General features: G+C 34.7%; 2 protein-coding genes across 5 annotated transcripts in view; one reads left to right on the plus strand and one right to left on the minus strand.

Moving 5' to 3' along the window:
- The window catches only part of si:dkey-19a16.7, a 32,650-nt gene extending 12,727 nt beyond the window's left edge, over nt 1-19,923 (minus strand). For 2 of the 3 annotated variants that reach the window (XM_073937158.1, XM_073937161.1), the window contains exons 1-3: nt 19,841-19,923; nt 15,112-15,187; nt 7,970-8,088 (exon numbers count right to left, since the gene is read on the minus strand). The gene's annotated coding sequence lies outside the window, so the exon portion shown is untranslated. Of the gene's footprint in view, nt 1-7,969; nt 8,089-15,111; nt 15,188-19,652 lie in introns of all 3 variants that reach the window. The other variant, XM_073937159.1, reaches the window with a different exon arrangement.
- On the plus strand, nt 1,358-20,494 carry LOC141380156 (CD48 antigen-like). Of its 2 annotated transcripts, XM_073937164.1 has the most exons (9): nt 1,358-1,448; nt 3,343-3,666; nt 3,790-4,070; nt 4,165-4,293; nt 12,158-12,478; nt 14,738-15,016; nt 15,100-15,210; nt 15,295-15,365; nt 20,236-20,494. In XM_073937164.1, exons 4-9 carry the CDS (start codon nt 4,200-4,202, stop codon nt 20,260-20,262), a joined length of 903 nt encoding a protein of 300 aa, XP_073793265.1. In that variant the 5' UTR covers nt 1,358-1,448; nt 3,343-3,666; nt 3,790-4,070; nt 4,165-4,199; the 3' UTR covers nt 20,263-20,494. The 2 variants fall into 2 exon arrangements, with proteins under 2 accessions (XP_073793265.1, XP_073793266.1); XM_073937165.1 differs by lacking the exons at nt 1,358-1,448; nt 3,343-3,666; nt 3,790-4,070; nt 4,165-4,293 and adding an exon at nt 11,751-11,927.
- Nucleotides 20,495-26,614: the final 6,120 nt, after the last annotated feature.

Raw genomic sequence — 26,614 nt, forward strand, 5'->3', positions numbered from 1 at the left:
CTCTTGATATTTTTTTTTTAAATTCAGGAACTGTAAAAGCCACACCTACTCTATTTAAGCTCTTAGATGCATCTATTTTAACATAACTGTAAAATTCATTTATATAATTTTGTACATAAAACATACATAAAACAAACTACATTCCTCATCCTTTTCTCTCTTTCCTTTTCTCTCCCTTCTTTTATTTCTTGAGATTCTGTTCGCGGTTGACAAACACCAACTATATAGTGTGGATCCTTATGACGCGTTTAATCTAGTGTCCAAATCTCATCCTTATTATCTCCTCTCTCTTTCCCCCACATAATCATTTCTATTTCTAAAATAATTTTTTAAAAATTTGACCCTATAGTTGATCCCATAGTTTTTGCAACCTTCATTCTTCTCTTGAAGGAATAGTTCACCCTATAATGAGAATTCCTCCCGTTGACCGCCAGATGGCCACATTTACACATTCTTCAAACTCAAAACTCAGGGTTACCTCAACCATTTTGTCACCGCAAAGCACAATTTGTCATCTAACGTATTATCAAAATTTCATTGCAAATGTAATTTTTTTTTGCTTTCATAAAGTTAAAAACACAATTATATTGTATAAGAATGCAACAGTGGAATGCAAAAAAAAGTCAACTTACTGTTGTAAATTGTCGTTAGTAATTTATATGTAAAGTTAGCTATGAATTTTCCTGTTTGACCTCTGACCATTTGATTTGACTTCATGCTCTGTGCTGAATGCATTATTTTAAGGTTCATGATGGCAGGAAATGGCTCTTCACCTACAAACTAATCACCCATGCTCTAAACACTGGTGTACAAGCTCTTTGTCCACCAAAATACAAACCCACAATTCTAAGGAAATCAGACCGCAGCTGGTTTCAGTTTGATGTAGAAGCTGAGCTGCTACTGTCAGACCTCTATATATATAAGACAATTAAAAACCATTCAAAAACTTTTTTAACCACAAATATTAAGAAATATTTTTCACAATAGCACACTCTTTAATTTGCATATAGCATAAAGGACATTTAATGAGGCTTTTCAATACCTTTTAACATTTTCACTGGTAAGAATGTCTCAACTGTCTCTCTTGAATGAGTTTTAGAACTTTTAACATTATTACATTTAGTTTCCATGGCAAAACATCAATCCTAAATCAAAAGTGATCAATTTAAAATTGATTTGCATTCTAAATTTGGAACATCCCAAATAATAATAAAAAAACTGTCACTGTTAAATGATAAATATTAACCATCCTGTTTTTATTTAAACAATTTAAAGCTCTAAAAAGAGAAAGATGATCATTTGGAGGAGGGTCAAATTCTGCTGTGGGTGAATTCACAAAAAGTTGAGTAGTGTTTTCAGCGGATATGCTTTTACACCAGACACAGAGCTGCTGAAGAAAATGTTTCCTGTGTTTGTTTTGTCATGCCTGTGCTTGAGGCGTCTGATTGGTAAGTTCTAAAGCATTATAGACCCTTTTTCACAAGCCTGTTATGACCCGTTTAACGGTCATCATCAGATTTAGCTTACTAAATCCTTGAAAGTTTTTAATATTTAGATTTTTTTTGTAAAATGTATGAACATTTATATGATTTTACACAGGCCTATGTATTATATAATCTTTACAATGAATTTCAAAAAACAAATTACAGCTTATGCAAGGTGTTTCTAAAGCAGCATCTATGGGGCAGGACAGTAAATTTGACATTATTCTCTCTTCTAGCTATCATTATCAGACTCACACTATTCTTTTTTTTCCTTTTTCTAAAAGTCTTTATAACACCATCATGGTGTTTTTCTTTTCTTTTTTCAGCAAATAGGACTGAAAAAAACTGTTTGTTGTGCTCCTCCATTCACTGTGCTCTAAAGCTCCGGTCAGACCACATGATTGTTATTGTTGGTTACGAAAGTCACGATCAGATTATGTGATTTTTTTCTTGATAAAATCTTGACTTGTCATAAGTAACAAATGTGCCAGACTACATCAGTCTACGACCAGCGTTAATTCCCAAAGTAGTCACAAGTGTTGCTAGAACAATATTTCTTGTCTCAATTTCTTTCTTTTTTATCTTATGTCAATCTCAATAAACACTGATGCTTGCAGAAAACTAATAACTACATTATGTAAGGGCATTCAATGCGACATGGATATGATCAAACTTATGATTCCTTTTTAATATAAATATTTTTTTTATTATCTAAATGTATATTTTCCTCCCAGTGTTGATTATTAAACACTCCCTCGCCTAAACTTTTCGTGAGTGAGATAGAGAGAATGAAAGCACATCAGCACCGAGGAAAAATAAGATGCTCAAGACATAATAAAATAATGACATATTAAAAAATAGCAAATATATAACTGAGATTTGTGATACAACAATCACAGTGAAGCATTCATTAAATCCTTATTTTCCTCAGAGCTAAACAAATCACCCACCCATGTAGTTGAGTAGCAAAGGAGCACAAACAAAACTATAATTCATATTTTTTTTTTACGAATTTTATTTGGTATAATTGTTATCTTAATTTTAATGTATCTTTTGTTGGACAGATTTCTATAAACAAAAATAAATAACATTTAAGGTGAAGCGCTTCAAAACAAGTCCGCTATATGTGCCAAGGCACGAATTGCCTTGTGTTTGTGCTGGTTTGTTAAATAAATAATAGTCCAGCCTAAATAAAATGGAAGTGAAATATTCACAGTTTCAGAAAAGCCTATATTAAACAGTTTTTACTATTAATGACAAATTTAAATAAGCAGGAGATACTTTTGCAATGTATTCGCAGCACTGAACATGTTCCCAGATTACCTCGGAAGAACAAACTCTGTTGGAAGGATGAGAGAACTCAGAAACTCATTGTGAGAATGGAGATGTCTGCATATTTGTGCCAGCCTGTCAGATAAAATTGCTTAAAACACCTTAGTATTTTAGAAAAGGTAGTTAACCAATGACTGACCTTATCCACCCATGACCCACCCATAAGTACATCTGCAGATTATTTTCTGCGTTTGGTGTCAGGAGGTGTTGCAGGCATGATATCGGTTGTCATGAACTATGCATAATTACACGAGAATAAATTATTGAATTTTGTGTTACGACTCCCAGTTGTTGTTAATGAATCCTTACGACACCAATGTCAAGGAAACAGTGCTGAATTCATGACAAATTCGTGTGATCTGACCGGTCCTTAAGTCTACCAACTATGATGACTTGCGCTGCTGAGAAACCCGAAATGTGAAAAGGGTCCATTACGGCTTCATTTTGTTAATCTTTTTTTTTAAAACATTATCTACTGTATAAAAGCAAAAATATAAACTGACATGCACTTATTTTTGTTCGCTAGGTGTGTTTGGTTTAGAGACAAAAGAAAGCTATTCAGTGCTGGAGGGAGATTCTGTCACTTTAAGAACTGGTGCTACTGGCGGAGATGAAGATATTCTGTGAAGTTTAAGAAACGAGAAGTCTTTAATAGCTAAAATCAATAGAGAGGCCAAAAATGTCTTCACATTTGATGGTGTGGATGGGAGATTCAGAGGCAGACTGAAGCTGGACCATCAAACTGGATTTTTGACCATCACGAACATCACATCTGTACATGCTGGAGATTATGAAGTAAAGTTAAGTGGCGCAAAACATTCTTCAAAAACATTTAGTGTTTCTGTTTATGGTGAGTAGAGTACCTTCATCCTGGCCTTCAAGATTTTCTTTATTTTATATTACAAAATGATCAGTAAGATGACACTCACTAACTCACTAATATCATTATACATTTTCTTTTTTAATGTTTCAGCTTGTCTGCCTGTTCCTGTCCTCATCTTTAACTCTTCTCAGTGTTCCTCATCCTCACAGTACAACAGTTCAGTGTTGTATTCAGTGGGGAATGTGAGTGCTGCGAGTCTCTCCTGGTATAAAGGAAACAGTGTATTGTCCAGCATCAGTGTGTCTGATCTCAGCATCAGTCTCTCTCTACCTCTGGAGGTGGATTATCAGGATAACAACACCTACAGCTGTGTGATCAACAACACCATCAGCAACCAGACCACACATCTGGACACCAACACACTCTTTCAGGTGTGAAAATGCTGATATTAATGTTTATTTACTCAGCTGTTCTTAATCTGTGATTGTAGATCGGATTGACACGCTCACTTCTTTATCATCGCAGTTCTGGCCTGACAGTCTTTTCTACAACAAGACTCTATGATCTTTGTTGCTGCCGTTTCTGGGTTCCTGTTAATTGCTGTTGTGGTTTGGTTCTTCTGGACTGGCAAGAAATGCAGAAAAACTAATGAAGGCAAGTTTGCTGCATATGAGTTGGAAATATTGTAGCCTTTTCAGTAGTAAGAACATTTAAAGGTGCAGTATGGAAGTTTGCCACCCAGTGGTTGAACTAGGTATTGCACTCCTGGATCAAAACACAGCTCTTCCTCGGACAAGTCTATGCAAGCGCAGGTTGCCAGATTGATGTGAGTGTGCCTAATTATCAAGCCTAAAGGTTGATTTAAGGCTCATTTAGGTTTTCTAACAAAGTAACATCAAGCGATATAGAAGAAACATTTTCTATACTACATGGAGTTTTTGTCCTAACCAACACCTGAAATTTATATTTTAGAAACAGCCTTTATTTCCCACAGGTGAACAACACAAGAAACATTGATCACCTCAGGTACACCATGTGCTTTATTCAGTGGTAAATGCTTATAATGTGAGTTAGACATTTATTGCCATACTACTAAATGCAGCAGCAGATTCACCTCAGATCTTAAAAATAAAATAAACCGCTTGAAATTGAAATTTAAAACTGACTTGGTGCAAGCCAACACATATCAGTTATTCAGCATGTATATTTAATAATATTAAAGAGTTTTAATATGTATTAATTTGATTATAAACCTTACCATGATCTTGGAGTGCAGTGAGTGCACTATCCTGTTCTTCTAAATAGCTCGATATAAATTTCCAAATTGCTTATCACTGCAAATCGTGTCACGTAGCGTGTTAGAACACATGGTTACAATTTAACCTGCTCACCTAATGTTTATGTCAGTAATATTTATACTATTTGCAAATTAAAAACCACCTATGGAGGTCTGAATCTGAGTCTCATTTCGAAGTCTGCTACTGTCCACCAAAGGTCGCATTTCGGTCACGAATGCATGCTTTCAGAGCCTTCATGACTAAATAAATGAAATACGCTGTTTTTCATGAAGGCAACCCATGTTGCTAAAATATAATTGGCTAAAGGGGCAGTGGGCGGGACCTAAACAAAGACAGCCGTTCTGGCTCAGAATATCTCAAAATCTGACTTTAGCATTGTTTTTCAGATAAACAAGTATGTTCACTTAGCATGTTCCTTAAATATCTGCAATCATATTATCATATTTTTATGCTTAAAAGAGTCAAAAAACCTCAAAAATACCCTAAATTATCATTACGTTTCTATCTGAAACAAAAGTCACTCAAAATTGTTATGATTGACACTGAAGAGCATACATCTAGGTGTCTTGCATGTTTGTTATTCACAGCTTTTGATAAAATTAATAATTCAGCGATAGAGATTTGTTAGGTTTGCCAAATAAATTTCAAACTCTTGCGTGTTTGTTTATCTTAGGCAGGTTGCTTTGCACAGTGCATTCTTGAATTATGCAGAATTGTCATGTCCACTAATTAAGCAATGTTTATTGGCCATGTATTGGTTTGTTAGTGGATTTGACTGATAAGGTGATCCAGTTTATGGAGTTGATAAACTAGGAAAATATATGGCACAGGTACAGGGGTTGGACAATAAAACTAAAACACTGGCCAATTTAGTGTTGGTGGTTTCATGGGTAAATTTAAGCAGTCTGGTGGCCAATCTTCATTAATTGCACATTCCACCAGTAACAGCAGAGTGTGGAGATTTAATTAGCAGAATAACAGCACAGTTTTGTTTAAAATATTGCATTGCACAACATTATGAGTGATATATCAGAGTTCAAATAAAAGAATGGGACAAATTGTTGGTGCGTGTCTTTGTAAGAATTAAATGTGCAACTCAACTCTCCTGTTTCCACCAAAACTGTTCATCAGGAAATCTACAGGGTCAATATACATGGCAGGGCTGCTATAGCCAAACCTTTGGTCACTTGTGACACCATGTTTCAATGGTGCCAGCATTAAAAATCTTAGGCTGTGGACAATGTGAAAAATGTATTGCTCTCTGGTGAGTTCACCTTCACTGTCTTTCCCACATCCAAGAGAGTCACGGTGTGGAGAAACCCCAAAGAAACGTACCACCCAGACTGTTGCATGCCCAGAGTGCAGCATGGGGCTGGATCAGTGATTCAGTGATGTTTTTTTTTTCTGCAATATCATGGCATTCTCTAGGTCCAATACATGTGCTAGATGGCCCAAGGACTACCAAACCATTCTGGAGGACCATGTGCACCCAATGGTTCAAACATTGAATGATGGCGGTGTCGTATATTTAAAATGATAAAACGCAGATACACATAGCAAGAATGGTGACAGTGTTTTGAGGAACATGAAAGTGAAGTTGAACATCTTCTAAAGCCTGCACAGTCACCACATCTAAATATTATTAAGCCACTTTTGGCTTTGTTGAAGGAGCAAGTCAGGAAATGTCAGGTACTGTAGTGACCAGGGGCCTCATGTATCAACGCTGCGTAGGCACAAAAACTTTGCGTACGCCAGGTTTCACGCTCAGAATTGCCCACGTTTGGATTTACTAACGATGAACTGAACGTGGGAATGTGCGCAGCTTCATGGCAGCTTTCTGGCAGGCGTACGCACATTTTTTGTGCGTGTCTGTTTTATTTCCATTGGCGACTCCTAGAGGCAGTTGTGTTAAATTGCTCTCTACAAAGTGTCTGAGCCTTGCAATGGCAGCTGTATGAGACGGGTTCATCTAGGAGGTATATAAGATTTCCATACCAAACAGTTGACCAGCCAAACATTAAAGCACAATTTGCAGCGGTCGCCTGTTTTCCCAATGTAATCTGAGCAATCTACTGCACGCACATTGCTATAAAGACACTATCTGAAGATGAATTTGCATGCGGGAAACATTTCCATTCAATAAATGTGCAAATAAAATATGATGCACAAACTTATTGATGATTCCTACTTGTCTTTCTCGTGATAAATAGTTGGAAAAATCTGATATGTAGCGAAAGAAAAAAGAAGAATGAGTTCATGCTCGAACGTGTCAAAACATCTTGATGAGCGTCTTACGAGCTGCGCCACTGAGACTGTTACAGGTGCTGCAACATTTTACACCTATAAACCACACTATTTCTCTTTTAATTCACTCAGTGCGATGTTCAGACCCAACTGTGTTAGTCGCATCAGCTAAACTCTCCCACTCTATTTTTTTTTTTTGTTGTTAATTCCGGAGAACAAACTTGCAAATAACACCGCTTTTCTCCGGTCTACCTCCGAAAGCAGCACCTCCAATTCACATTCTGTTCAAAGTTTCTCTTTTTGCTTGCTTTTGCCATTGCTTTTATTGTTGGGTTTTGCCAAAGTAGAGTCATTTGCATATTCATACGGGGGAGGAGGCAGGTAGGGGTTTTGTGCTCGTGCTCAGTTTCACGTTCATTCAGATGTACAAAAGAATATGCGTGAGATTCGGCGTACGCAGTGTTTCATACATCTGAATTTTTTCTGAGTACGCACATTTACAGCTTTGTGCGTACGCAATGTTTTAGTATGATTTCCATGCAAGTCTTCGTACATGAGGCCCCAGGTGTTTCTTTTTCATTGTCCAACCCCTGTTTGTCTTGTACTGCTGAAAAACAAAAGCAGTACATGTGTTTTCTACAAAGATCTGGCAACACAGAGTCAATACATACTGTATTTTGTTCACTGTGAGTTCATGCTCAGTGCATAAATAAAAGAGACAACTTCGATACATGATTAAATATGTCAGGTTAGTTCCCCCAAAATTATTAGAGATATTAATTACTCACCCTCATGTTGTTCCAAACCTGAGACATTCCTTCATCTTTAGAACACAAATTAAGATATTTTGGATGAAATCTGAGAGCTCTCTTGTCCTCCATAGACATCAATGGTTCCCCGAATCAATCTAGAACGGTACCACAAAATATAGTAAAATCAGTCCATGTGTCTTCAGTAGTTCAACTAAAATACTATCAAGCTGTGAGACTACTTTTGTGTAGAGGAATTTGACTGGTACCTTTAAAAAAATCTTTTCTACAACAGCTACAAATATTTTACTTTATTTGATAGTACTTTACTATGAATTATAATTTAAAATAGTGGTGGGAAAGGAATGTTTGCAAGTGCGTGTCTAAAAGTGGACTGGAACGCAGCTCTAATATAACCTAGAGCAGGGGTGACCAACCCTGTTCCTGGAGAGTCACCTTCCTGCAGATTTCAGCTGCAACCCACATCAAACACACCTGCCTGTAATTATCACGTGGTGTTCAGGTCTTAATTAATTGGTTCAGGTGTGTTTGACATGGGTAGCAACTGAAATCTGCAGGAATGTGGCTCTCCAGGAACAGGGTTGGCCACCCCTGACCTAGAGAGTTTTGACTAAATTGTCACAAAACCCCACCCCTAACCCCATCCCTCACTGTGATGTCGCTTGCAGTCCATGACTCAGCGTGCATGTGCAATTCTGCAGCCAGACACTTTTGGGGTTTTGTCTCGATTTTGTTGACATTTTCTTGAACCTGAATAGATACTTTTCGCTCTCTTCTGTGATTCGTTACACCCGTTACAGCCCTGAAATAAAAGATTACTATATATTTAGATTAATTGTGATTAATGAATAATAATACTCAATGGCAACACTTCCTAAATTGTAAATTAGAGCATTCAACAGTTTGCCAAAAATATTTTTTAATGGATATCTTTGATGTAAAATGTAAAGCTGTGTATAGGATGAAAGTCACACTAAGGGCATACACACACTAGGTACAGTTGCTTTGAATCGTGCAGTAGCGCAGTTGGTTCCCAACGGCCTGCACTCCAACTGCTTTTACCTTAAAAACCTGCTAACATCAATGATGCAACTGTTCAGTTTGACAGGAAGAGAAGCGATCTTGCTTTGTACAACAGAAATTGCTTTATGCCTAGTTCAGACTGAGTGATTTTAGCCCCGATTTTGGCTCGCCGACAGGTTTTGAGAAATCGCCGACAAATGCCTGAAATCACAGGCAAATCGCTGCTCGTGCACGTGAGTGTCAATCACACAGTATGAACTATCAAAGATGAGATCTGAGAGAATCGCCGATGAGTCACCGATGCCTGCAAGATATTTGGCGTGCTAAATATCTGGAGCTGTCGGCGATTCAAATCATGCCGTGTGAATTGAGTTTTGACTGAAAATAACATCAGCGATCGCCTACAGCCAATGAGAGAGCAGCTTTCACTGACAGGACTCAGGAGCAACCGTGTCTGTTTGACGTTTCATACAGAAATAAATTAGTTTATTATCAATGTTGAGGAGCAATGGCTAATTCCCTTTAAACCCAGGTTAGCAAATATGTACATTTTCTACCCCATTAAAGGCTTCTTTCTCATTATGTAGTTAATAACAAAAGATATACTACGTGTTTTTGGCTGTTAGACGTAGTTTGGACGAACTTGTCGGCGATTCTTCCTATAGTAAAGTCATGCAATGTGAAAGTCCTAGTCACCGATCCATCTTGCAGTGTAAACAAAGCAGCGACGAAACGCAAGCCCAGATAGTCATGCAGTATGAAAACATCTGTGACACGACTACTTTGAAAATCATGCAGTCTGACATTAGTTATATTGATTTAGTGGTTTCCCTGCAGAAAAATCCAGCTTAAACCAGCCTAGGCTGGTTGGCTGGTTTTAGCTGGTTGACAAGCCTGGTTTTAGAGGGGTTTTGGCCACTTCCAGGCTGGTTTCCAGCCATTTCCAGCCTGGTCTTAGCTGGTCAGGCTGGAAAATGACCAGCCAAATCCAACTAAAACCAGCTTGACCAGCCTGGTTTAAGCTGGATATAGCTGGTTTTGGCTGGACTCCCAGCTTGGCTAGGCTGGTCAAGCTGGTCATCTCACAGCCTGACCAGCTAAGACCAGGCTGGAAATGGCTGGAAACCAGCCTGGAAGTGGCCAAAACCCCTCTAAAACCAGCCTGGTCGACCAGCTAAAACCAGCCAACCAGCCTAGGTGGGTTTAAGCTGGATTTTTAGCAGGGTTGATATGCAGTGACACACAGTCAAATATTTTGCCGAACAGATCCACAACTTTTGACGCTCATAAATTATTATGAAAGTCATCATACTGCACGTATTAGGAGGTTTGCTGAAGGTGCAGCTGTCGTGCAGTAAGTAGTGTGTCTAACTACCACAGTTTGCCTCTATTGAACAGTAAGAGTTATTAATAAACCTATATGAAACAGTGCCTTAAAAATGACGTTGCGTCTTCAGTTTCGCACTCAGGTGCACTTTGCACTTTGAAAGTTTATTAAAGGTACAAATCCCTCACTGCATGACAGCTGCACCTTCAGCAAACCTCTTGATACATGCAGCACGATGACTTTTGTGATCATTTTTGAGCGTCAAAAGTTGTAGATCTGATCGGCAAAATATTTGACTTTGTGTCACTGCATCCTAAATGACTATAACTACAGCAATCTCCACTGTGCTGAGGGAAAGCACTTCTCTCCTGTTAAACTACAGTCAAATCATCAACGACGTAAGCATGTTCAGGTTCAGAAAGTAAAGATGCAGTGTGAGTGCAGGCCATCGAGGGAGAGGGGAGGGGGGGATAACCGCGCTTCGGCACGGTTCAGGGTTATTGTACGCACTTAGTTTTTAAAATAGCAGTACAGGAAGAAGGCCTCATCTAACTGAACACACATCAAACAAATAACCGTTCTATGCACAAGCTATTTGTCCAACCGACATATGAAAGATCTTTTTGAAGACAACCAAAGCAAACTAAATCCTGAAGCAGTGTGAAACGGCAGATGACCTTTGCAAATGGGCAAAAGTTAAAACAAACTAAAATGATTAAGCATCCTTATGATTTATTTTATCATTAAATGCATGTTTGACTATTCCACTACTCCTCTGCTCTCTAATACTTGACAGTCAGAAAGTAGCTTTCAGAAATGATCAGTGTCAGTTAAAATGTTTTTCATTTGATGATAATAATTGTTATTGATCATTAAGTCTTAAGAAGACCTTGAAAAGTCTATATATCTTATATTTTATGTACAGTTGAAGTCAGAATTATTAGCCCCCTGTTTATTTTCTTCCCCAGTTTCTGTTTAACGGAGAGAAGATTTATTTAAAACATTTCTAATCATAATAGTTTTAATAACTCATCTCTAATAACTGATTTATTTTATCTTTGCCATGATGATAATAAATAATATTTGACTAGATATTTTTCAAGACACTTCTATACAGCTTAAAGTGACATTTAAAGGCTTAACTAGGTTAATTAGGTTAACTAGGCAGGTTAGGGTAATTAGGCAAGTTATTGTATAACGATGGTTTGTTTTGTAGACTATTGTAAAATATATTGCTTAAAGGGACTAATAATATTGACCTTAAAATGTTATTAAAATGTTTAAAAAATATTAAAACTGCTTTTATTCTAGCCAAAATAAAACAAATAAGACTTTCTCCAGAAGAAAAAATATTATCAGACATACTATGAAAATTTCCTTGATTAAACATAATTTAGGAAATAATTAAAAAAGAAAAAAATAATCAAAGGGGGGCTAATAATTCTGACTTCAACAGTACATAAAATCATGTATGCAGTATGTGTGTGCGCGCACTAATAGGTTGGTCATTCTCTTTAGTAGGAGGATTCACAAGTGTGCATGTTAACAGATAGTCTTACTAGACCGCTGAGCAAATGAAGAGAATGTTTTGTACGTTTATTTTGTTCTGTTTGTGTTCTCTGAGAGGTAAGCTATAATACAATACACAGTAAACTCATTTTAATGAGCTAACCCTTAAAATACTAAAAGTATCATCAAAATTGTACTGGTTTTACTCTACAGTAACTTTGTGACTTCACATACTTGTTTTACTCAACAAGTAGATTATTTTATAAGATGTGAAGGATTAAGCTTCTGATTTCACTTATTTTTCTATTCCATTAAATGCTACAGCTAACCCTCTTCATGTTCTACAGGTGTGTTTGGAGATTCAGTCTCAGTAATGGAAGGAGATTCTGTCTCTCTAAACTCTAGTGTTACCAAAATACCTGAAGATGACGACATTCTCTGGAAATTTGGAGCCAATAAGTCTCTGATAGCTGAAATGAGTGGAGCTGATGGAATCTTCTCTATTAAACATGATGTTCTGGATGGGAGATTCAGAGACAGACTGAAGCTGGACAATCAAACTGGATCTTTGACCATCACGAACATCACAACCAAACATGCTGGAGATTATGAAGTGCAGATTCGTGGAGCAAAACTAAGATCCAAAACATTCAGCGTTTCTGTCTATGGTGAGTAGAGATCATTGGATGAAGCTTTCACGACAAATTCCTGTTTTATTAAAGAACTGTTTTTGTTTTTGAGTTTTTTATTTTAATAATAAATCAAATTTCCACAATAATGTATCTGAAAATAAAATACGTTTTATCAATTCCTCTGAAAAAAAAATGACAAAGAAAGGGCGCTTATTACAACATGAGTCAATGAGGGTTTCTAAAAAGCAAAATAGTGCAATTATTGAAAAACTTGTAATAATAATAATAATAATAATAATAATAATAATAATAATAAAATATTTAAAGGCGACAAGTGAAATTTCTTCTTTTTTTTTTTTTTTTTTTAAACGCTCACATTATATTATGCTCCATTCAAGCATTAAATGCACATTATTGAATAAGCGGGACCACAAAACCAGTCATAAGTGCTCATTTTCACATTTTTCCATAATCTGAAAGCTGTTAAATAAGATTTCTACTGATGTATATGACAATATGTTATAAATATATGAAAATGTAGAATCCGAGGGTTTAAACAAACGTAAATACTGAGAAAAAAAACACCTTTAAAGTTGTCCAAATTAACTACTTGGCAATGCACTTTGCTAATTAAAAATTGAGTTTTAATATATTTACAGTAAGAAATGTACAAAATGTCTTCATGGAACATGATCTTTACTACATATTCTTTAATTAACAACACGTACACTCACTTAATACACAAATACACTTAGACATCACCTACATATAGGGCCAGACAGAATGTGCCATTTCAGCTAAGAATTTTGTTAAAAAAAAATTAAAATCAGCAATTTTATTTTATGGGAGTATTAGAATTATTTTGGGAGTATCGTAACTAAAATCTTAATATATGAAATAATAAATAATACCTTTTTAACTTGTATTTAATGTTTACAATGCAAATCCAATTAGATCTACTTATTTGGTAAACAAAGCAAGTCTCTCATATAATATCTCTACTAAAAGACAGAAAATATTACTTTACAAACTGTACTGTAAATAAATCAAATTAACACTTTCATATTAGTCAATAACATTACTGAGAATAATAAAAAAACTGAGTAAATATTAACTTACACACACTTACACAAATAAATATAGACTCATTGATAGGCTAATAATCTGCGGATCTCTGCGCGCATATTCTATGTGGGCCTACCTATATGATATAAAATTGCAGGTTTTATATAATTAGTTGCATGTTTATATATAATAACTTATATTTGATTGTAACTTTAACTTAATTTGATTTTAATTCAATAACGTGCACCTTTTGTAAAGCTGCTTTGAAACAATAATTATTGTAAAAAGTGCTATAAACTTGAATTGAACAATATCCTTATAAGTCACTCACATATTTTTAGACTACAGCTAAAACTACCCGTGCAACATAAGACTGAATTTGTCATCCAGGGTGGCACATTCAATATATATTCATGACAAATATAAATATACAGTTAAAGTCAGATTTATTAGCCCCCCTGAATTATTAGACCACTTGTTTATTTTTTCCCCAAATTTTGTCCCTAAATGGGTGTTTAAAAAATTTAAACTGCTTTTAGTCTAGCTGAAATAAAACAAATAAGACTTTTTCTAGAAGAAAAAAATATTATTAGACATACTATGAAAATTTCCTTGCGCTGTTAAAAAAATTCAAAGGGGGGCTAATAATTCTGACTTTAACTGTACATGAAAAAATGACACATTAAAATCAACCTCGGCTGACAATGACAATGCGCAACTCGCTGTTATTCACACCCTTCATAGTGTGCAAATATTTCAGCCTGTTATCACTTACGTGTTTGTAAGTTTACTTTTTAAGCAAGTGTTTAATGTTACAAAAATAAAAGCAGGATAAATATAATTACTTCTTAATTGTGAAGCAATTAGCACTCATTAAATACACTATAAAAAATATTGGGTTCCACACAGTTCCTTTATGTTGGCTCAACACAAATGTATTAAGTTCAACTTAACGGGCATTTTTAAAATTAATTCTAAGAAGTTTAAACATAAAACAATACAAATTAAATAAATAAAAATAAGAATTTTGTTGTTTCAACTGATTTTAAATAAGTCGTTTGAACAAGCAGTAAATAAAGTAATTTCTTTTTTTTTTTTGAGTATAGAAAATCTAGGTAATCAAAATACGTTGCAAACGCTGTTGTTTTAGATCTCAGAAACACTTCATCACATAAATAATTTTTGGGGTAGATTTATCCATATTAATCTTTATTTTCTGCTGTTTTCCAGCTCGTCTGCCTGTTCCTATCCTCAACTCTTCTCGATGTCCATCATCTCAGTATAACTGTTCAGTGCTGTGTTCAGTGGTAAATGTGACTGCTGTGAGTCTCTCCTGGTACAAAGGAAACGGTTTATTGTCCAGCATCAGTGTGTCTGATCAGATCAGGAGCCTTTCTTTAGATGTGGAATATCAAGACACATACAGTTGCGTGGTGAACAACTCCATCAGCAACCAGACCACACAACTCAACATCACTCAACTCTGTCAACCATGTAACACACCATCAGGTATGTTGGCGTTGATATAAAAGTTGTTTATCTTCAGATTAGACCGATGCTGTCTTTCTAATGGTTTACTGTGTCCATTACAGGACTGCACTTACCTTTATTGTATATAGTGCTGATATGCACTGCGGCTGGATTACTATTAACTGTTGTCATAGTTTGTCTGAACTGCATCTGCAAGAAACGACAAAGAAGAGGTGAAGAAAATCAGCAATTAATCAGTATAGAGATATTATTATTTATTAGGACACAAATTCTAATATTGGTTTATTTGATTGTAGTTAATGCACCCCAGATGTATGTGGAATACAACACAGATTCGCCGCAGTGCAAAAAAACAACACGGAAAACGGTAAGCTTATTTTTGGATGTGTTGTGGACGTTGTGTTGCAGGCAGTTTGACTGAAGTTTGCTGATTGAAGTTGTGTAAAAATGCACATCAGACGTAACTGACAAACACAACTGCCATTACGTTTAGTAAACAAAGAGCAGGTTAAAAGGTTGTTAGGTTTATTTTTGTTTGTTGGTTCTTTAATGTGTGCAGTCAAGTCTATTAGTTATGTTTTGCAAGTTGTTAAGTATCTTATTTTGCATAATTTTGTTTATAAAATGAGCTTTATAAATAACTTGAGCTCACTTTTTTTGTTTAAGTTAGTAAGTCTACTGTTTGTGCATTTAAAATGCAGTTAAAGGAATATTTCACAGAAAAACATGCACATTCTGCTATCATTTAATCACCCGACACTTGTAGCAAACTTTTAGGAGTTTCTTGTTATCTGTTGAACACAAAAGAAGATACTTCGAAAAAAATTTTTTTATAAAAAATAAAATATTAATAATAATAATAATAATAAACCATTGAGTTCTATAGTATTTGTTTTTTTACTATAAAAATCAATGGTTACAGGTTTTCAAACTTTATTCAGAATATCTCCCTTTGTGAAAGAAACTCATATAATCTTAAGTAAATAGTTAGAGAATATTTATTTTTGGGTTAACTATCCCTTTAACTTTATTCATTTTTTAGGGGGAGAGACATCTGACAGAATAGTGTCTTTGGTAGCATATTAGCACTTTTTATTTACTTATTATTTATCACTGATACTACATCTGTCTCCCCAACAGTTGGCATTTAAATAAGCAAGATGTGTATTTAATACATTGATTAATGGACAGAAACAATACATAAAAAATCCACACCAATGCACAACCTCCCGTAATTTATGCACTCTCAACTCAATCTAGATTCACAAGTCAAAGCATAAAATACCTCAACTTGTTACACCTAAAATAATTCAGTTTAATTAATATATATATATATATATATATATTAATTAAATAAAATAAATATAAATAAATAAATATAATATAAAATATATAAATAAATAAATATAAATATATATAAATAAATAAATATAAATAAATATATATATATATATATATATATATATATATATATATATATATATATATATATATATATATATATATATATATATATATATATATATATATATATTAAACGTTTTTAGTAGTAATTCTTAATTTTCATTTTTTAGGTAAATAAAACTTTGGGTTTTATTTTATTTTATGTAAGGGTGTACTCATCTGAACCATCCCCTAAATTATTTTATTCATTCATTCATTTTCTTGTCGGCTTAGTCCCTTTATTAATTTGGGGTCACCACAGCGAAATGAACCGCCAACTTATTCAACATGCTTTTACGCAGTGGATGCCCTTCCAGCCGCAACCCATCTCTGGGAATTTAATTATTTTAGACGAACACAATTTAAATAAATTAATAAATAATATTATTTTATTCCAGTTTTGTAACAGCAGTGAATGGAGTTTTTTATAACACTAAAGCATATGGCTATGGGCAAATCAATGCCTTCTGAAGTAATGACATGAGATTTTTGTTGGGAAAATATGATTTTTTAAACTTTTTTTTAACAATTGCTGGGTTCAAACTGCATGCAGTTTAATGAGAGACTTAGGTTATGATGCATGATAAAGGATGTCAGTGCAGCAGAAGTAATCTCAAGATTAATTCAGCATAGACAAACAAATGCACAATTTTAACATGGATACTAATACAAATTGACATCCAAATCCACTGTCTTCTGTTCACAACTCAATCCAATGGAGTCCAATAAACATTTTATGCTGTAATAAAGTTTTAACTATGAATCTTTTTTTCAAAAACCTGTATCTTCACTTTAGAATGCATTTGTTTACCCGCCAGAGATGAATGGATTACTTTTATAATTAATGGATGCACTTTATCAAGCTTTAAAGAAATAGTTCACACAAATATGAAGAGTTCAGATGAAAAAAAAAAAGTGTCATCTGAAATTTTCTACTAAAATAAGCATTTTTTCTCAGGATCTTATGTTTGTTTTCAGTTATTTCACTTTAAAGGCAATGCAAAGAACATACTATTTGCCATAAAAGTAGATTTACTGAACATACACACCAGATCTTGAAAAAAATGTAAATTTTAGGAGAAAATTTCAGGTTTTTGCATCTGAACTCTTCACATTTTTTATAAATCTGTTTGACTTTCTTCTGAACACAAAGGAAAAAAATGGCCATTGACTTGCATAGTATTTTTTGTTAAACAAAGAAGACTATGCAAGTCAATGGCTGTTTTTTTTTTTTTTAAATATCCTGTTTTGTGATCAATAAAAGATGGCAATTCATAAAAGAAGAACTTGAGTGCAAGTAAATGATGAGGATATTTTCGATTTGGTGAACTTTCACTTTAAAAAGCTTTGACACTCTCATTGGGTTGATTTGAAAGGCATACACACCCAGGATGGCTTGAGTGATTCATTTTAATAATAAAAATAATAATATGGATATTGATTTTAAAACTATATTGAGGTCAAGTTGGTTTTATATTCATACATTTGGACTTTATCCTTAATATAATTTCTCTTAAATATTATTTGCAGATTCTAAATAGTAAAATCATATCAGCAGCCAATGACTATCAATTTACAACATTGTTCACAGTCAAATATACAGTGCTGATGTTGTTTAAGTCATACTTGCATGCAAATTCAGGCTGAAAATTAAAAGTACCATGGTGAACAATATAGAGAGCACATCATACTGCAAGTTCAGTAAACAAATGTGTGAATATAAGACCAACTTTACCTCAATTAAATCTAGTTACTTTTATCAAACTGTTACAAGTGTTATCCTTGGCGTGAAAAGGTTTAAAGGCAAGGAACGGAAAACCAAACCAAGTATGTATGAATTAGATGTTTGATTATGGCCTGCTCACACTTACATCAACATCAAACACATGATTGAAAACAACTGGTTTGAATGAGAGTATCAAGATATCTCTGATTTAACCAACATGAAATATACTGTAGTGATGTATAGCTAAAGCTATAGTAGTTTTAAACCATACTATAGTAAAGTACTTGAATTAATCTGTTGTGGTGATTTAATTGTTGTCATAACACAACTACAGTAATAACAAGTTACCAAATACACCAAGTTGTCAACAGCTCTAAGGTGTATTACAGCACAACACATAACATTTTACTGTAATAAAAAAAACTAAAGTATACTTCACTATAGTTGATACTACAGTATGTTGTAACATTCATTAACAAAGAGTTTAAAATACTATAATATACACAGTATTATACACTTTAGCTCTATAGTTTCCAAACACTGCTGATATAACTAACATGAAAAATACTGTAGTGATTTATAGTGAAAGCTATAATAGTTTTGAACAATACAATAGTAAAGTACTTGAAATAGTCTGTTGTGGTGATTCTACTGTTGCAATGGAAACACAACAAACAAATTACCCAATACACTAGGTTTCTACAACTGTGAGGTGTATTACAGTACAATACATCAGCTTACTGTAGTAAAAACTAAAGTATACTACAGTATGTATTACAGTCTATCCGTTCACTAAAGTTAATACAAAGTATGTTGTAGCATTCATTAATAAAGAGTGTTAAATACTATAACATACTATAATATAGTACAGAAACACTAGTATTAAGTATAAATTACTATAGTATTTTTTCATTGTGTGAAGAGAAACCCATTAATCCAACAAAATATCAACATTATGCAAATAAATGTCTTCATGGTTAAATTGTGATCTATTCAAAATCAAATACAACCAAATTTAGCTAAAGTGGTTTGCTATTCTAAAAAAAACTAATCTTAAATCAGTATTATCCCTGCTAAAAAAAACAAAAAAAAAAAAAACAGCATATGCTGGTAAGGTATGTTTTGATGCTGGTATGTTGGTCTTGCTGGTTTTAATGCTGGTCTTGTTGATTTCAGTGCAGGTTTTGCTGGTCTCGATGTTGGCCTTGCTGGTTTGAAAGCACTGAAACAAAACTAGCATTGAAACCAGCAAAACTAATTGATACCAGCATAACTAGCATTGAAACCAGCAAAACCAGCAAGACCAGTATTGAAACCAGCAAAACCAGCATTATAACCAGCTAAACTAGCATTGAAACTAGCAAAACTAGCATTGAAACCAGCAAGACTCAACATCAAAACATACCTTACCAGCATATGCTTTTTTTCAGCAGTGATACAAGTAGGCTACGATTTCACTGGAAAGAAAGTAAGACAAGTTATTACCTGTGCTGAAGTCTGGCCTTGATGACAAGATGAAGTGTACCTTTTGTTTGTTTTATAGACGTGCAGCACCAAATTTGTCATTGGTTTTTTTTTTAAGGCAAGCATTCTTAGCTTAGATGCTAACGTGACTAGCCTTAGAACTTAACTTGTTTGACCCTGTTTGATGATAAAAATGTTCAAAAACTCACCAGATGATGAACCACATGAGGCAATTTCCGTTCGTAGCAGCTACTTTCCTGGAATGTAACGGTTGCAGTGACGCTTTCTGTACACTAGATGGCATTCAAGACACTTCATTTTGTAAGAAAAAACAGATTAGCATCTCTAAAATTTAAATAACCAATTCATAACCAATAAGAGAAGATTCCTGGGATACACGCAGCTTTTAATGTATAAGCAAGGTCAACCTTTGGAGTAAAGTCATGTTCAGTTCTACATCTAGATGATATTTTAAAAGTCTGTTGAGGAAGTAAATTACGCAAGAGCTATTATTATTAGACTAGCGATGCTATTTAGAGAGAAATATGTGCTACAGATTTCCTGTGACATCAGCAAGACTGACTGTGTTTGTGTTTCCTTGCAGAAACTTAAAGATGCAGGCTGTTTATGAAAATGTCCCTAAAAAACGTTGACCATATTGACGACAGGAACTGCTGTTAGAGCTCATAGAGGACTTGCATCTTTCATCACTCCTTTTGGTTTTGTTCGCATTTACTCACTGCATGAATATATTTGTTTTCAGACCTTTTATATTTAAAGGTCCATTTGCATTTGCAAACTCAAAAATCTTATCTATAGGTTATTTTTTTATCAGGTGAAAATGTTAATTAAATATTTAATCCAACTTTTTGTTTGCTATTTACTGTTCTTGATTTATTCTTTTTTTACAATTGTAGAGCACTGTATGCTTTGTATATATTTTATTCACAATACAGAGAGCACATACCTTTTGCAGCATCAATATGTCAAGCTTGAATTGATATTTTGTAACAAAAACACCATCACTCTCTACTGTTCTTTAATGATCAAATTCTCTGATAATAGTGCTGCTTTTCCCTGACTATGTGCGCTATAAATACATGCTTTTGTGTGTGTGTGTGTGTGTGTTGAATCATAACATTGTAAAATTAGACATATGACAGGCCTTTACTTATGTCTGTCCTCATATCTGATGCTTATTTGAAGTATACATTCAGTTAAACACTAAATATCATAAAAAAAATTGTAGTCTCAGAGAGGTTTTTAGCTTAATGAAAATTAAACCAAACACTTAAAATCACAATCGACCCCGTAAGTTTATTTATAAAGCTTATTTATTTTATCCAATGGTAATTCTCAAAGTATACAAGAAAAAAAGTTTACGTGTAAAAGTATAAAAATGGCAATTTCAAGAGTTCACACTTAGCTGATGATTGATGATAAAGCTAGTTTGGCACGCTGTCCCAGGAGATCCTCAAGCTCAGGGCTCCCTTCCGTTTGCAGGGCGCGTGGGGAAATTGAGCTTGAGAACCCCACTTCCCTCCTGCTGCTTAAGGACTGCTATGATGAGGGTGTGCTACTGGTGGAACTTGGCTATGGTGCTGATTTGGTTTAGCCAATTTACTTATGTCTCATGTTTTGTACTGTGGGAGGAAACCGGAGGACCCGGGGAAAACCCACACAAGCACAGGGAGAACATGAACTCAACACAGAAATGCCAACTGGCCGGTTAAGCCTAGTTCACACTACAGGATTTTAAACATCAGCAGATCGCTGTGCCGTTCACGTTACATGACTTGACTTTGTGTCTTTTAATCTCTGTGGTGTTCACACTACGCAACACTCCGTGAACGATCCAAAAGAGGGGGGTCACACACTACATGATCTGACAACATCTCATTCCCCATCAGCTCATTCAAGCTACCAAACCACAGCCAATGAAAATTTGAGGGAGGAGTCATCAGAACAAAGCTGAACACTATTGGCTGCTTGTGTGCGGATGACATCACTGACAGCTTTTCAAGCTTTGGAGAAAGCATTTAAAAACATCGTCAAATCAGCTGATTTATGAGCGGATTAATCACTCATCTGCAAGGTTCCAGTGGATAGATACACAGAGAGTTTTTAATTTTTGTAATTTTATAACTCTTTGAAATAAAACTAACATATTTATAACACCCTGCCGTTTTCTAACTATCAGTGTATTTCTTTCTGACATTGTTATTTATTTTTTTATTACAAAACAGTAAAGAACTGAGCATTTCTGCCTTAAATTACCATATTGGTCAAAATGACTGCATGCATGTCTGATACTTTTCGCTGTGACTTTAAATATGTGTGCATTTTCTTGCCTGGCAACTTCCTGCTAACATAAACAAAACTTTCTGATGGCAAAAACATCAATTTACTTTAGATATCTTTCAAAACAGCATATTCTGTGCTGCTAAAAAGCTCCTGTTTGAAAGTGAAAATAAAAGCCAAGACCTTTGCATGTTTTAGTATCTTAACTACATATTTATAGGCTGTATTACAAAAAAAAAAAGATTATATTTTTAGGGTAATGGTGTCATTAAATATGATGCTAGACATTCAAAGCTTAATTTTAATATCTCAATAATAGCTTTGAATGTAAATATGTTGTGACAGTATGGCGTTTTATATGAGAACGGTCAGAATGAGCAGTATGGTAATTCTAATAGTTACAGAATTCTAGTTCCACTGTTAATATAGCCTACTCTCATGTCTGTGCTAACGCAGAATGAAGCCAGTGCACCGAAGCCCATTCTGACCAATCACAGATGTTTCTGCTGAGCTCCTGAACACACAGGCATTCAGCTCATGCTGATATGCTCTCACATTGGCTGTAGCTCGTTACTACATCTGACCACACGTGGGGTTGAGTCGGCCGACTGCTCTGGAATATTTAGCATGCTGAATGTTGGATTTCCGTCTGCGAGGTGTCGGCGACGCGTCAGCGAGCCTCGTTGATGCGTTGCTCAGTAGTTCACACATAAAGAGCGGCGAGCGCCGAGCACCCGCAGATTTCTTCCCGATCACAGCCCGATCTGTAGGCGAGCTCGTTAACTTCCAAATCGGGCTCAAATCAGGCTTAAAATCCTCTAGTGTGAACTAGGCATTAGAGACCCGAACCAGTGGCATTCTTGCTGTGAGGCAACAGTGTTAGCCACTGGGCCACCGTGCCATCCTATAGAGGAAGAAAGAGGAGAGGGGATGGAAGGGGGATTCTTCAAGATGACTCAGATAAGCTGGTTTGGTTATTTATTAGGAATCGTCTGATTGGTAGATCATACATTATGTATGTACAAAACTGCAATTACAATTGAATTATTAGTGTTTTATATTTATTATTGTTGTAAGCTCTAATAGAAATTATAATTCTATTGAAGCATTAATAAAATGCTAATGTGGTAGGCTACTTGCAAAAGCTTCATTGAAATTCATGACCGACTATTTTTTTTTTCTTGGGTTTACAAGAACTTTAATATGATACGATTAATGTTAACTGCTAATGTCTAAGTGCATTGTAACTATGTTACCTCCAAATGTCATCCAGGTGCATCTTTATAGGTTTTCTTGGTTGCATTAATTAAAAAGTTTAAAGTAGGTTAAGATATTACATAGTTAAAAAATTTCACCTTAAAATATAGCTTTGTTTCGGTGTAGGTTTTTTTGATGGGCATCTCTTGCCTTTTAGCAAGGCAGAGGCTAGAGATATCCACCATGTTAGAATTTGTCATGTATTAAGAAACATCCATTATAATCAGTTCAGATATTAAAATATATTACATTATACTATAATATTCTAGATGGAGTTCCATCTCAAAATTCACATCATCAAGAAACCACAATGTCTTTATTCAGTATAAAAACCATGATTATGAAATACTGATTGGACCTGCTGCTGAGGACTGAGGTAATCAGCTTTAGTTAACTTCTGAGGCATAACTTTAATGTTATTTGCATCGTGTTTACATTCAATCACCATTGTGGAGTTATTTTTGATTTGTTAACGTAAAATCATTCAAAAGAATACAAACACACAGATTCCAGTCATAATACAATTAGTATTTTATTTATTGACATATGAACACATGAGACATGAAGATAGACCAACTTCAGTTTAAGGCAGTTTTTTTTTTTTTTTTGGTATGAAACTGGCTTATCGAATCCCTTCAGCTTAAAATGACTGTCTTTTAAGGCACCAAGATGACAAAATCCTTCTTTTGGCAGTCGAACAAATTGGTTATACTCAAGCAATATGAAAAACAATAAAAAGTGCACTTGGCCTAGTGTTGTACACATATTTTGACACTTTGGTGTTAAGCAAGAAAACATTTGAAATGCACATTTAATGAAAAAATCAATACAAAAGACATGCACTGATAATTTCACATCTTTTCCAAGGCTCAACAGATGTGATGTAAACTGTAGTAAATTGCACAGCTCTCCTACAGTATGCTGGTCAAATGAGCCTGAAAACAGTCCAGGGAAAATTGTAAAGCCAAATACAAAATACAAGTAAATAATGCAACACAAAACATAAAGACAACATTATTTTCATGGCAAAGCAAACTTTAAACAACCTCCTTGACAGAAAAAAAATACAACTAAAATAAGGTAGCATGTAACAATATACTACCAGACCACACACAAAAAAAGAGAAAAGGCATCCTGTGCGACTGTGCTTTTTCTACCAGTACTGTTTTTCTGTGCATTTATTTTTGACTTATTTATTTAAAAGTGATAGACTGAGAATATAAATGTGATATTCTAATGGTTAAGCCTTAAAGTCTTTTTTAATGTAAAAAAGAAACAAAACCATTAAGAAAACACCTTAAATAAACCATAATTAGTCAAAATAAGACAAGAAAAACAATACCATCGAAAGCACACACAGTACCATTAAGAGTTACTGTAATATACAGTGTAGTGCAAGTTGTATACAAAACTGTAATATATTACAGATCATTTGATACGTTTAAAGTAATCCCTTAGCTTACAATGCATTACAGTTCCAAAGCTAATGTTCTACATTAACATTCTTTCATTCATTTAGCAAACCTACAAGTCAGGATAAAAGCAGCACTTCAAAATCATCCATCTAACCATCCATTCCATTTAAACCTAAAATACTTAAGATTGAAAGGAAAATACAAGTATTGATCCAACATTCAGTGTAAAATATTGCAATCGCTTAAAACTGAGCAGTAATGCATTACAATACTGTTACAGCTAAAGTTAACTAGTAACTATAATGCATTACTTTAATGCGTTGATCTCAACACTGGAAGCACATTATTCAACGATATAATAATTAAATGTGCAGACAGAATGTCTTCACGAACTGAGGTAGTGCTTCCACAATCACATTCTTTGTTCTAAATTCGTTCAGATTTGCTCTGTACGAATTGTTCTGTTCCTGTGATGAGATGTAGCTAAACTTTAGGAGAAAAGATATTGCCTTGTATACTTTCTGTGGGTTTATTAACTCTAGCAGTGGTCATTTTGACAGCAAATACTGATTTAGTTTTAGTCTTTTGAACAAAACGCCATTTAGTCTGTGTTAGCAAATGCAAGACTATTGATGAAATATAGCATAACACTATATGACAACACTTCAGATGACTGATCTAGAGCCTACATCTAATCAATCTGTCAGATTCTGGAGTGCATTTTACAGCTCGAAAGAAAATTATAATTAATGATCATAAATAAAGCAAATACATTTATAGACATCTTATAAGTATATAATTTCACTCACTTGGGAAATGGAGGCCATGAGACCATAACCTTATATAAACGAAACAGATGAGTTATAAAAAAATTCACCCCCTCACAGTTGTCATGAAGTGTAATATTAGCTTTATACACCAAAATTGTTCTTTGTACCAGGCTGTAAACACCTTGTTTTCTGTTGTACAGTTGGCCATTTTAACAGGGGGTACAATAGAAATCTGTTCTATTATGGAGCCGGGACTAGCAGAATTTCGATGAATTGCAGTTTACTTCCGTATTTGCTTCACAAGGTAGAGCAGAAGGTTGCCACTAGGCTCAATCCTCTCCTGTGGCTCTTGGCCCCGCCCACACTTATCACTGCTACCAAGCTGACCAATCACAGAGCATGCTTGATATTGATACCAGTGTAGACCATGGTGAACTGTATGCGACTGTACGGAGGCTATGCTAGACCATATGCTTGCACTCGACATAGTATAAATCAGCCTTTAACTTTTCCCTACAGCTCACTCCAACCACTGTGATTACATAAACAATATTTGGTCTGCCTTACAAAAAGACAACAGGGTTATTGCACTATTTTAAAAGTAAAATTTAATGCTTTTTAAGACCTTTTTAAGACCTCAACAAATATAATTTAAGTTTTTTAAATATAATTTAAAATGTTCATAATTTCTTTGTAATAGGCTACTCAATTTAATGTCCTTGTTAGATTTAAATGAACTGTGCCTCGTCACAAGATGGATAACCCACAGTACCTATCGTTTGAGTGTCTGGTGGTGAAATTAAACTGTTATAGCTGACTAGGGTTGTAACAATATACCGGTATGACGGTTTACCACGATTTGAACGTGCACGATTATCATACCATGAACAATTGCATATCAACGGTTTTAACCCTTAAAGACCGAGACAGCCGCCCGCGGCTAAAAATAAGTATTGCTCTTAAATGTTTAATAACTTTTGATCCGCTGATCCGATTCATACAATTCAAAGATTGGCATAAAGAAGAGAATCTCAGCTTGCTTTCCAGTGCTGTATCACATAACATTCGCGGACTTTCAGAGGCTCCGGAATCAGTGCGGTTACGTCATCAACATTTGACAACGCTGATTTGACAAAGAAACGCTCGTCACTGTGTCTCCGGACAAATCAGACATGATACATTGATGCATTGTCCCTACTCCATGCCCAGATTGGTTCAAACTCGCTATATCACAACCAAT

The sequence above is a fragment of the Danio rerio genome, chromosome 22, assembly GCF_049306965.1.
Source record: "Danio rerio strain Tuebingen ecotype United States chromosome 22, GRCz12tu, whole genome shotgun sequence".
NCBI classification, from domain to species: domain Eukaryota; kingdom Metazoa; phylum Chordata; class Actinopteri; order Cypriniformes; family Danionidae; genus Danio; species Danio rerio.

Bases quoted from the DNA above. Each gene is read 5' to 3' on its own strand.
- LOC141380156 (XM_073937164.1), top strand. From the start codon at position 4,200: ATGATCTTTGTTGCTGCCGTTTCTGGGTTCCTGTTAATTGCTGTTGTG. The intron at 12,479-14,737 runs GTGAGTAGAGAT...GCTGTTTTCCAG, and splicing joins ATTCAGCGTTTCTGTCTATG to CTCGTCTGCCTGTTCCTATC. The intron at 15,017-15,099 runs GTATGTTGGCGT...TGTCCATTACAG, and splicing joins ACCATGTAACACACCATCAG to GACTGCACTTACCTTTATTG.